General features: G+C 48.2%; 1 protein-coding gene across 3 annotated transcripts in view; it reads right to left on the reverse strand.

Annotated features, from left to right (window-relative positions):
• The window catches only part of atf6b (activating transcription factor 6 beta), a 110,392-nt gene that overhangs the window by 17,768 nt on the left and 80,602 nt on the right, over positions 1-12,022 (reverse strand). For all 3 annotated transcript variants that reach the window (XM_078217304.1, XM_078217306.1, XM_078217305.1), the window contains 4 exons: positions 4,672-4,782; positions 3,921-4,020; positions 2,932-2,999; positions 32-143 (listed from right to left, as the gene is read on the reverse strand). In XM_078217304.1, coding sequence (XP_078073430.1) covers positions 32-143; positions 2,932-2,999; positions 3,921-4,020; positions 4,672-4,782 — 391 coding nt within the window. The remainder of the gene's footprint in view (positions 1-31; positions 144-2,931; positions 3,000-3,920; positions 4,021-4,671; positions 4,783-12,022) is intronic.

Consider the following 12,022-nt stretch of genomic DNA (forward strand, 5'->3'; position numbering starts at 1 on the left):
GTCAGAAAGGTGCAAGCTGGCCAATAGTTACCCTTCGGAATGAAACCACATAGAAGGTGTCCTCCCTCCGGTCGATGGCGTCCATGAAGTCGTAGTAACTCTGCTCGGGGCTCTGGTAAATCTGCAGCTGACTCGAAGCCAACCTGTCCAACAAGGAGAATGTGTCAAACCACCAGATGAGAGGGTACCGCACTGTGTGCGACAGGCAGATTCAGAGTTACACATGAAGGACGGTGGCTTTGGCATTTCCATCTCTGCCCCTTGGCAGATGTCCTGCGGCAGCGAAGAATGTCAGCGTGTGGCTGACACTCACCCATTCTTGCTGCTTCCTCCAGCGAGTGAAGGACTGCTTTGGGAGGGGAAGATGAGAGAGGGGGAGGATTTGGGATTGGATCACCGCGGTGATCCCACATTGACATGGGCAGGATTCTCTGTATAAGCCAGTGATTGATCAGCACTTCAGGGGATGCATCAGATTAACTCCACAGCGCAGCAGGGCAAGTATCTGGAGGATGTGGATGGACACGGGAGGCATTTTTCTGTAAATGACAACTGGCAGCTTCCATATTACTGTGGCACCCCAAATGAATTGATTTAATTATATGAATAGATTTAAACTCACTGCGTAAAGGAAGAAAAAAATTATTTGCATTAAAATAGCTCCATTCACCTTGCAAGATCTCAAATTGTGAAATAGCCAGTGAAGTCATCTCCACTGTTTTAAAGTAGGAAACAGCAATTTGTGCACAGCAAGCTCCCACAAACAGCAATGTGATAATGAATGGACTGTTCTCATTTGTTTAATTAGTGTTGGCTATGGGGTAAATAGAGACCAGGACTCTGGAGAGAACTCCCCTGCTTCTCTTCCATATATTGTCCGCAGGATCTTCATTCGACAGGGCAGATTTAAGACCTCATCCAAAAAGGCAGAGCAGAGGGGCACAGGGCAAAGGTCACAGCAGGGCTTGGTTCGTACCTGAATCATAGAATCTTAAAATGCAGGAGATGGTCATTCGGCCCATCACGTCTGCACCGACCACAATCCCATCCAGGCCCTACCCTCATAACCCCAGGCATTTACCCCTAGCTAGTCCCCCTGACACTTGGGGGCAATTTAGCTTGGCCAATCCACCTGACCTGCACATCTGTGGACTGTGGGAAGAAACCGGTGCACCTGGAGGAGAGAACGTGCAAACTCCACACAGACAGTGACCTGAGCCGTGAATTGAACCCGGGTCCCTGGCGCTGTGAGGCAGCAGCGCTAATCACTGTGCCACCATGCTGCCCTTATCTGCTTAGCCTCTCAGTTAGGGCAAAGGAAACCGTTATTATTTGTGGGATGAAGGGAATGCGATAGAGAGAGAGAGAGAGAGACAAGAACAATCTGAGCCCACAAGCAAAACTAAAAAATGGACACCAAAACCCCAGGTGTCAAACGCCCCCTTCCAGTGGGCGAGGATCATTTGGAACAGTCAACCGAGGGCGACCCAAACTCTGTGCAAAACATTCCAACAGTCCAAGTTGGAAATTCTACAGATGGAATTCTACAGATCCCACCTTCCCAAAACTGAAGCTGGGATTAGCGGTCACAAGAGAGAACATTTCCCCTATAATTTTACAGTGTTGTTCCATCAGGCAGCTTTGGAATGTAAACACACAATTATACAATCATCCCTCAGGAATTTAAAAACGACTTGTTATGGTTCAAATTGCGACTATCCTTTCTGCCCTCCTCACCCCACCCACACCCTATCACCAGGTTTGATTTTTTGATTTGATTTATTATCGAACAGTACAGCACAGAACAGGCCCTTCGGCCCACGATGTTGTGCCGAGCTTTATCTGAAACCAAGATCAAGCTATCCCACTCCCGATCATCCTGGTGTGCTCCATGTGCCTATCCAATAACCGCTTAAATGTTCCTAAAGTGTCTGACTCCACTATCACTGCAGGCAGTCCATTCCACACCCCAACCACTCTCTGCGTAAAGAACCTACCTCTGATATCCTTCCTGTATCTCCCACCACGAACCCTATAGTTATGCCCCCTTGTAATAGCTCCATCCACCCGAGGAAATAGTCTTTGAACGTTCACTCTATCTATCCCCTTCATCATTGTTGCATGTATTAGTATACAGTGAAAAGTATTGTTTCTTGCACGCTACACAGACAAAGCATACCGTTCATAGACAAGGAAACGAGAGAGTGCAGAACATAGTGTTACAGTCATAGCTAGGGTGTAGAGAAAGATTGACAATGCGAAGTAGGTCCATTCAAAAGTCTGACAGCAGCAGGGAGGAAGCTGTTCTCGAGTCGGTTGGGACATGACCTCAGACTTTTGTACCCTTTTCCCGATGGAAGGTGATGGGAGAGAGAATATCCGGGGTGTGTGGGGTCCTTAATTATGTTGGCTGCTTTGCCGAGGCAGCAGGAAGTGTAGACAGAGTCAATGATGGGAGACTGGTTTGCGTGTTAGATTGGGCCTTTCATGACCTTTTGTAGTTCCTTGAGGTCTTGGGCACAACAGGAGCCATACCAAGCTGTGATACAACCAGAAAGAATGCTTTCTACGATGCATCTGTAAAAGTTGGTGAGAGTCGTAACTGACATGCCAAATTTTCTTAGCTTTCTGAGAAAGTAGAGGCATTGGTGGGCTTTCTTAACTGTACTGTTGGTATGGGAGGACCAGGACAGGTTGTTGGTGATCTGGACACCTAAAAACTTGAAGCTCTCGACCATTTCTACTTCGTCCTGTTGATGTAGACAGGGTAAAGCAATGATTTTCAATTCACATGGAAAACTGTCAGTTTAGCCCAAGTGAGGGAAACAAATTTTTATTCTGTGGAATCAGTCAACGTTCCCACGCGAATTCAATGACAGTCATTATGTACACGCGGACTCTCAGAGACAGACAAAAGCTGCTGGAACCCACCTTGTGGTAGCCTCTGCAGAATGAACTGGAATGAAACGGGACAGATTGATTTTCCTCTGTTGTGTCCTCTGAAATAGAGACATTAAAAGGCAAGCAACATTAGCAAGTAACATAACCGACCGCATTCTTCCCCGCAGTCATGGAGAGACAAGAGTTTAAGAATTCAAAGGCAGCAGCTCCCCATCTTTGACACACAGGAATTGATGAACAAATCCTCAGTCTGTGGGAAGGCGGGTTAATCTGGGTTAAAATGTCTTGGCGGGTTCTAGCACCACTCCAGAGTCCGGAGAACAGAATCTGGGTTGACCCATAGTGCAGCGCTGTGGGAGTGCCACACTGTCTGAGGTGCCACCTTACAGGTGGGACACTGAACTGAGGATGCACACATCCACCTGGGCGAAGTTATATAACATATTAAACACACAGCTAAAACATATACATATAACATACACACACACCGGAGAAAGGACGACCACAAAACGATCATTCCTGTTTCAGTGACCTCTTCGTGCCCTCCAAACAGTGCTGCACAGCAGTGTGGATGAACTGGATAAATCTGGCGTGCTTTATAAATTCCAGACTTCATCCCACGTGCGGGAGCGGGAGAGGCAGTGGAGGAAGTTAGGCAGGAGGAGAAGTCAAGTGAGCGAAGGAGGTTATAGAGAGGGGAGGGGCTGAGGCCGAGGCCAGATTCGAGAATAAGGATGGGAGATTCAACACTAAATCTAGAGATACAAAAAATGCCTCAAAGCTGCGGCATCCGAGTTATTATAACATACAAGGATGAGATGAGACATAGCCAATAGTCTTTATGGTTTCCACATTTGGGTAGCCCAGCTGAGACAGCTTTTAATTCTGTGAAGGGCTCCCCATTCTTAGCGAAACAATTGGGGACTAAGTAATAACCTACAAACAATTAAACGGTCGGATCAGCCACCTTTATTTCAGCTCGGACAGTCATGGCCTACGTTGGGGTAATCTCTACCTACCATGCCTTGTTTAAATTTCTTTTGACGCTTTGGTTTTTCGTTGGACTTCGTCCTTTCAATTTGGTGTCTGTGCACCCAGCCACGTAATTCATCAGCAAGCCTGAATCGAAAATAAAACTCACAATGTAACGCCAAGCCTCGCATTTCAGTAGCTAGTTTGAATTAGAGAGAGATACGCTTCAATTTTAAATCTGTGTCCTCAACAACAGAGGCAACACTGGGCTGAAATTTCCTTCCATGTAAATTTTGGGAAAAGTTTATTTATTAGTGCCACAAGTAGACTTACATCAACACTGCAATTAAGTAACTGTGAAAATCCCCTAGTCGCCACATTCCAGCGCCTGTTCGGGTACACTGAGGGAGCATGGCCAATGCACCTGACCAGCACGTCTTTCAGACTGTGGGAGGAAACCAGAGCACCCGGAGGAAACCCACGCAGACACGGGGTGAACATGCAAACTCCATACAGACAGTGACCCAAGCTAGGAATCGAACCCGGGTCCCTGGTGCTGTGAGACAGCAGTGCTAACCACTGTGCCACCCCAGGAGTGGGGGAGGGGTTGTACAAAATTCTCCAGCATATTCGCTCACAGCTCTGGAGTGAAGATGGGACCTTGTCATTTCTCATTGCATTGCCACACCCCCTTTACCCCCCCACCTCCATCCTCAGTGTGTGCACTCAGCCACCCATTCCCACCCTGATGAAGGAAAGTCAAATTCTGCACCCCCAGCCCCCAAAGTGTAAAACTACCTGAGCGATTCAGTCTTGTTGAACTGACGGCAGTCGGAGGAAGGGAAGAGGATTCGGTCGATGTCACGCAGCACCAGGTCTTTCACGTCGGAGTACGCCATGGTGACGTTGCTGAAACAAAAGCAGGAAAAGGAGGATGTGGAGCCAGGGTTGGAAAATAAAGCAGAGCCCCGAGCTGCGCAGGTTTGGAGGGGGTTAAATATTAGCCACACCACCTCTTACCCTCAACTCCATTTTTAATACAAACTCTTAAACCCACTTTAAAGAGTGGGTCACTCACTGGACTGTGGGAGGAAACCAGAGCACCCGGAGGACACTGGACAGTGTGGCAGTGCGATATTAACATCACTGAATTCACAGCACACGGAGGTCATTCAACTCATTCGCCGGAATTCTACCGGGGTCAGTGTAAATGTGACAGCTAATTTGCACACAGCAAACTGTCCCAAAGTGCTTAGTGATTATAAGCAGACAATCTGTTTTGGTGAATTCAAAACTAGCGCAGGGGAGTCGGGCTGGAGTGGCTTTCATCCATGAGAGGAATAATCGCTGCACCAGTGGTGCCTGCTGTAATCTGGTGAATGTAATCTGGAAAACAGAAGAAGGGGCTCAGAGCTCCGAAAGCTTGTGTGGCTTTTGCTACCAAATAAACCTGTTGGACTTTAACCTGGTGTTGTTAAACTTCTTAGAATGTTCTTCACAGCAGCCGGGAGCTGTCACTGCATCAGAAAGGGAAATGCAAGAAATGGGGTTTATTAAATACTCGTGAAAAGTCACAGGTCAGACAATACTCTCTGGCCCAGAAATGTGCAGTTGTATTGTGTCAGCAGAGGCCAGTTCATCGTACATTTCCAGATCAGTGAGATAAAATCCCTGAAGAATGCCCGTCTCAGTGTTACCATTACAGCTTCAGGAAAAAAAGTGATGTCGAACTCACGTTGCATTCATCTCAATTGTGGAAAAACACTCAGCAATGTGATCGCACGCGTGTCTCCCAAAGTCTGGATCACTTCCAAAGGAGGTTTTCAGGTCCAGAATAAACGGGTCACGGGCAGATTTTCCTATTCCCTGCACTCAGGACGAATGGATTACCAGAGCACACACAAGACAGTTCAACGGGGGTTGTTAATGGATTGTCCTGGTGTTCCAGCAGTGCTGTTGCTGGTCCATGCTGAAGTTAGAGAAATATAGAAGCTAGAAGCAGGGGTAGGCCATTCGGCCCTTTGAGCCTGCTCTGCCATTCATTTTGATCATCAAATTCAATATCCGGATTCCTCCAATATCCCATGATCCTTTTAACCCCAAGAGCTATATCTAATTTCTTCTTGAAATCAGACAGCATTTTGGCTTCAACTACTTTGAGGTAGTGAATTCCACACATTCACCACCCTCTGGGTGAAGCAATTTCTCCTGACGTCAGCTCTAAAAGGTTTACTCCTTATCCTCAAACTATGACCCCCTAGTTCTAGACACCCCCGCCACTGGGAACATTCTTACTGAATCTACCCTGTCTAACCCTATTAGAATTTTATAAGTTTTTATGAGATCCCCTCTCACCCTTCTAAACTCCAGTGAATGTAATCCTGAAAGACAGACCCGCCATCCCAGGAATCAGCCTGGTAAATCTTTGCTGTATTCCCTCTACCCAATATTCTCCTCACCAGCAATCCGCCCCAAAGCCCACATCCCTTGAATAAGATATTCATAGCTCAATCAACATTATAACAGATCATTGGTCAACATCCCGCTGCTGTTCGTTGAGCTTGAACAGAAAACCTGATCTCATCCAAAACTCACGTCAAGTCACATCCTTAGAGCATTGCGCATCGGAGATGACACAATAATCCAGAAACACACCTAATGTTCTAGGGATCTGGGTTCGAAACCCACCACGGCAGATGATGAAATTTGAATTCAATAAAAAATAAATCTGGAATTAAGTATCAACTGATGACAATGAAACCCATGGTCAATTGTCATAAAAACCCATCTGGTTCACTAATATCCTCAGGGAAGAAAATCTGCCATCCTTACCTGGCCTGGCTACATGTGACTCTAGAGCCACAGCAATGTGGTTGACTCTCAATTGCCTGCCAAGGAAAACTACGGATGGGCAATAAATACTGGCCAGCCAGCGACACCCATGTTCCTCGAATGAATAAAAGTTTGTCCAAGTCAAGGGCAAGTTTTGATTTGATTTATTATTGTCACATGTATTCGTATACAGCTAAAAGTATTGTTTCACATGCACTATGCGTGCGTTTGGATGGGCAATAAATGTCGGCCTGGCAAAGCCCACATCCCTCGAATGAATGAAAAAAAAGTCTCAATCTGAAATACAGATCACTTGATCATCACCACACTGTTTGTTGAGCTTGCTGAACAGAAATTGGCTGCCACACTTCCTGCAGAATGTCCGTGACTACATTGAAAAAGTATTTTAATGGATGTAAAAGCACTCTGGAACATCTGGTGGTCACGGAAAGTGCTATATAAACACAAGTCTTTAACTCTCCAGTAAGGTCGGGGGTGGGTTGCACAACCATTCTAACTTAATGCCCTGATCAGGAATCTCAGGGGGGACACCCCCTCCCCCCCAAACAAGTTGTGTGGAGTACAGGGTCGTAAATCTCAGGCAATGCAAAAGCTGAAAGCCACAAGCTGTCAACAATAACTTTTGGAACAGAATTACAGTTGCACTCTAATATTCTGCAAAAGGTTAAATTAAAGAGGCTTAGAGTTGAAGTTCAGCACATACCGTCCTTGCTTGATTACCTGCATCCTTACAATAAACAAAACTTGCTCATGTTTGTGTGTGTCATGCAATAGGTTCAGGAAATGAAAGAAAGTGCACAACTGGGGTGCTCTCCACGGCGGGAGGCTGAGAAAGAAATCAACAAAGCGGGGGAAGTGAGACCCCTCTGTGTTTCGCCTGCCTGCATCCAAGGCTCTGAACGTAGCACAGACGATGCAGAGGGTGCAGAGCAACCATTATAACCAGCCTGAGTACCCTCAAACCCGCGGCAGTAACCACAAATTCCAGACACGTTAGCTCACTAGGTGCCCGAAGCCTGCTTTGTAAATAGGTTACACTCTATTGGGCGGAAGGGAATGCTTTTGTGCAAGTAGTCACCAGCCCTCTCAACACACACACACACACACACAATGTGCACAATAAGCACGATTTCCACAACAAGCATGAATCACGCTAAACAGCCATTCATAGTGTGCCAGATGGGGATCAGTTTTCTGCTTGGGCTAAGGGCCACACTGGAGCATGGCATTAAATCAAATCAAGTGTGCCTCGGAATTCTTGCAACTTTAAATGAAGTTATGCTTCTCCAAGATAAACAGGTACCTAATTTCTCACTGGATAACCTGAAATCTGAATTAAATCCAATTTCTGTGATCGCTTATTGAGGAAATAGAGGGCCATTCGGCCCCTTGGGCCTGTTTCATCACCCAAGGCTGATATGTGACCCAACTTCATCTGTCTACCATGACTCCATGTTCCCTTACACACCCTCCCAACATCTTTCAAATTTCAGTTAACAATAAAGTCAATTCAGGCAAAGTGAAGACAAGAAAATATTCAGTAGCTCCTGTAATGGTCACGGAAATTGTCTCTCAACACCCAGGGTCTTTCCCAAGTGTGAGATAAGGGATAATTCGGATGGCGTCAGTGCATGGAGCCAAGGAAATATGAAAGCAGGAATATTTACAGCAAACAGCTTTGCCCTGATCACAAGTGAGTGCATGTGAGTCTGAGAACGGATCAAGCCCAGGGGTGATCCAGAGGGACAGAGAATACTTCAAATTCACATCATGCACATCAGCCATGCACGAACACATACTCGCACAGAGACACGCACGCACACATGTGCACGCACACAGAACACACATGCACACAGGTAAAAAACTTTATTTATTAGTCACTAGTAGGGTGACATTCACACTGTAATGAAGTTACTGTGAAAATCCCCTAGTCACCACAGTCTGGTGCCTGGTTCGAGTACACTGAGGGAGAATTTACCACGGCCAATTCACCTAACCTGTACCTGTACATTTTTGGAATGTGAGGAAAGCGGAGCACCCAGAGGAAACCCACGCAGACACAGAGAATGTGCAAACTCCACACAGACAGTGATCCAAGCCAGGAATCGAACCTGGGTCCTTGCACACGCACACACACATGCACGCACGCACGCACGGCACGCACGCACAGACAATTAGGGGGTGGGCAATAAATTCTGGCCGTGCCAGTGATGCCCACATCCTGTAAGTGAATAAAACACTGTCCAAGACCGCAAGGAACTATAAAAGGTCGTGAATGTAGCCCAATCCATCACACAAACCAGCCTCCCATCCATTGACTCTGTTTACACTTCACGCTGCCCCGGTAAAGCAGCCAGCATAATTAAGGATCCCAGGCACCCCAGACATTCTCTCTTCCACCTTCTTCCGTCGGGAAAAAGATACAAAAGTCTGAGGTCACGTACCAACTGACTCAAGAACAGCTTTTTCCCTGCTGCTGTCAGACTTTTGAATGGACTTACCTTGCATTAAGTTGATCTTTCTCTACACCCTCGCTATGACTGTAACAGTATATTCTGCACTCTCGTTTCCTTCTCTATGAACGGTATGTTTTGTCTGTATAGCGCGCAAGAAACAATACTTTTCACTGTATGTTAATACATGTGACAATAATAAATCAAATCAAATCAGACACAGCCGCAGAGACAGAGATCGGCCCACACGGCATTGAGAGAACCCCAATTGGGAGTTGTTCCACAAAAGCTGATGGGAGCCCATTAAATGCCTCCTCCTCCTGGCAGGAGGGGTGAAGCTGTGGTTTTCCTGCTTCACCTTTCAATTGAATATAAATGATCATACAGACAGGGGAGTCCTGCCCTGGCATGTTGGCAGATATTTAGCCCTCAAACATCATCATTCAAAACTCTCATTGCCCGGTTGGTAGGAGCTTTCTGAGTGCAAATTGTCACATTTTCCTACACTTGATAACATCACTTAAAAAACTGTCCATTGCCAGGGTAATGCTCCGGGACATTCCAGGATGTGAAAGATGCTACAGAAATGCAAACACTTTCTCTCTGCTGAAGAGCTGAAGGCTGCAACAAAGCAGATTAGAAAACGGTACAACTTTCCTCCGGGGTTACAATGCTCGCAGACAGACAGCTGCGAATCAATTCCAGCCTCCCGGACTACCTGAATCTACTACAGTTAACCTACCACCACAGACACCATCTCCCTGGCCCTGCACTCAACCCTGGAACACCTAGATTACAAAGACACTTATGTCAGACTCCTATTTATTGGCTACAGCTCAGCCTTCAACACCATTATTCCGAAGAAACTCGCCTCCAAACTCCGTGGCCTGGGCCTCGGTTCCTCCCTCTGACAGGATCCCGAACTTCCTAACCCACAGACCACAATCAGTTAGGATCGGCAACAACACCTCCTCCACGATCATCCTCAACACCGGTGCCCCACAAGGCTGTGTTATCAACCCCTACTATACTCCTTATACATCTATTACAGTGTGGCCAGATTCCTCTCCAACTCAATTTTCAAGTTTGCTGATGACACCACCGCAGTGGGTCAGACCTCAAACAACGACAAGACAGAGTACAGGAATGAGATAGAGAATCTGGTGAACTGGTGCAGCGACAATAATCTCTCCCTCAATGTCAACAAAATAAAGGAGATAGTCATCGGCTTCAAGAAGCGTAAAGAAGAACATGCACCTGTCTACATCAATGGGTACAAAGTAGAAATGGTTGAGAGCTTCAAGTTTTTAGGTGTCCAGATCAGCAACAACCTGCCCTGGTCCCCCCATGCCGACACTATAGTTAAGAAAGCCCACCAACGCCTCTACTTTCTCAGAAGACGAAGGAAATTTGGTATGTCCACTATGACTTTCACCAACTTTACAGATGTACCACAGAAGCATTCTTCCTTGTTGTATCACACCTTGATATGACTCCTGCTCTGCCCAAGACCGCAAGGAACTACAAAAGGTCGTGAATGTAGCCCAATCCATCACGCAAACCAGCCTCCCATCCATTGACTCTGTCTGCATTTCCCGCTGCCTTGGAAAAGCAACCAGCATTATTAAGGACCCCACGCACCCTGGATATACTCTCTTCCACCTTCTTCCTTCAGGAAAAAGATCCAAAAGTCCGAGTTCATGCACCAACTGACTCAAAAACATCTTCTTCCCGGCTGCCATCAGACTTTTGAATGGACCTACCTCGCACTAAGTTGATCTTGCTCGACAGCCGAGCTATGACTGTAACACTACATTCTGCACTCTCTCCTTTCCGTCTCTATGAACAGTATGCTTTGTCTGTATAACGCGCAAGAAACAATACTTTTTACTGTCTGTTAATACATGTGACAACAATAAATCAAATCAAATCTGCTGAAATCTGCATTGAGGCTCAATTCACATCTGCCATCCCATTAATAGCCTGGAATGTTAATCTGCGAATGCGGAAAAGATTCAGCTCTTTTACTAACAGCAGCTTTATTTTGCATCAGCTTCTTTGCTTGGGTTTATGATGGTACTGAAAAGTGTCTGCACAGAAATGCAAACGCTTGTGTCTGCACATGCGGAGTGGTTTAATTTGCTGGTTTGCTCTATACCACACTCCCTCTTCCGCCCCCCCCCCCCGCCCACCCACCCCCCCCCGCCCCCACCGTGACGTCACACCTCCTCCTCCCACCCCCCCATGACCCCACTCATTCCCCCCCGTGACACTACTCCTTCTCGTCCTCCCCCGTGACCCCACCCCTCCTCCCCCCGCGACCCCACCCCTCCTCCGCCCCCGTGATCCCTCCCCCCGCGACCCCACCCCTCCTCCTCCCCCCGCGACCCCACCCCTCCTCCACCCCCCGCGACCCCACCCCTCCTCCTCCACCCCCCGCGACCCCACCCCTCCTCCTCCCCCCCCCGCGACCCCACCCCTCCTCCTCCCCCCCCGCGACCCCACCCCTCCTCCTCCCCCCCCCGCGACCCCACCCCTCCTCCTCCCCCCCCCGCGACCCCACCCCTCCTCCTCCCCCCCCCGCGACCCCACCCCTCCTCCTCCCCCCCCCGCGACCCCACCCCTCCCTCCTCCCCCCCCCGCGACCCCACCCCTCCTCCTCCCCCCCCCGCGACCCCACCCCTCCTCCTCCCCCCCCCGCGACCCCACCCCTCCTCCTCCCCCCCCCGCGACCCCACCCCTCCTCCTCCCCCCCCCCCGCGACCCCACCCCTCCTCCTCCCCCCCCCCCCGCGACCCCACCCCTCCTCCTCCCCCCCCCCGCGACCCCACCCCTCCTCCTCC

This window comes from Mustelus asterias, chromosome 8, assembly GCF_964213995.1.
Source record: "Mustelus asterias chromosome 8, sMusAst1.hap1.1, whole genome shotgun sequence".
NCBI lineage: Eukaryota > Metazoa > Chordata > Chondrichthyes > Carcharhiniformes > Triakidae > Mustelus > Mustelus asterias.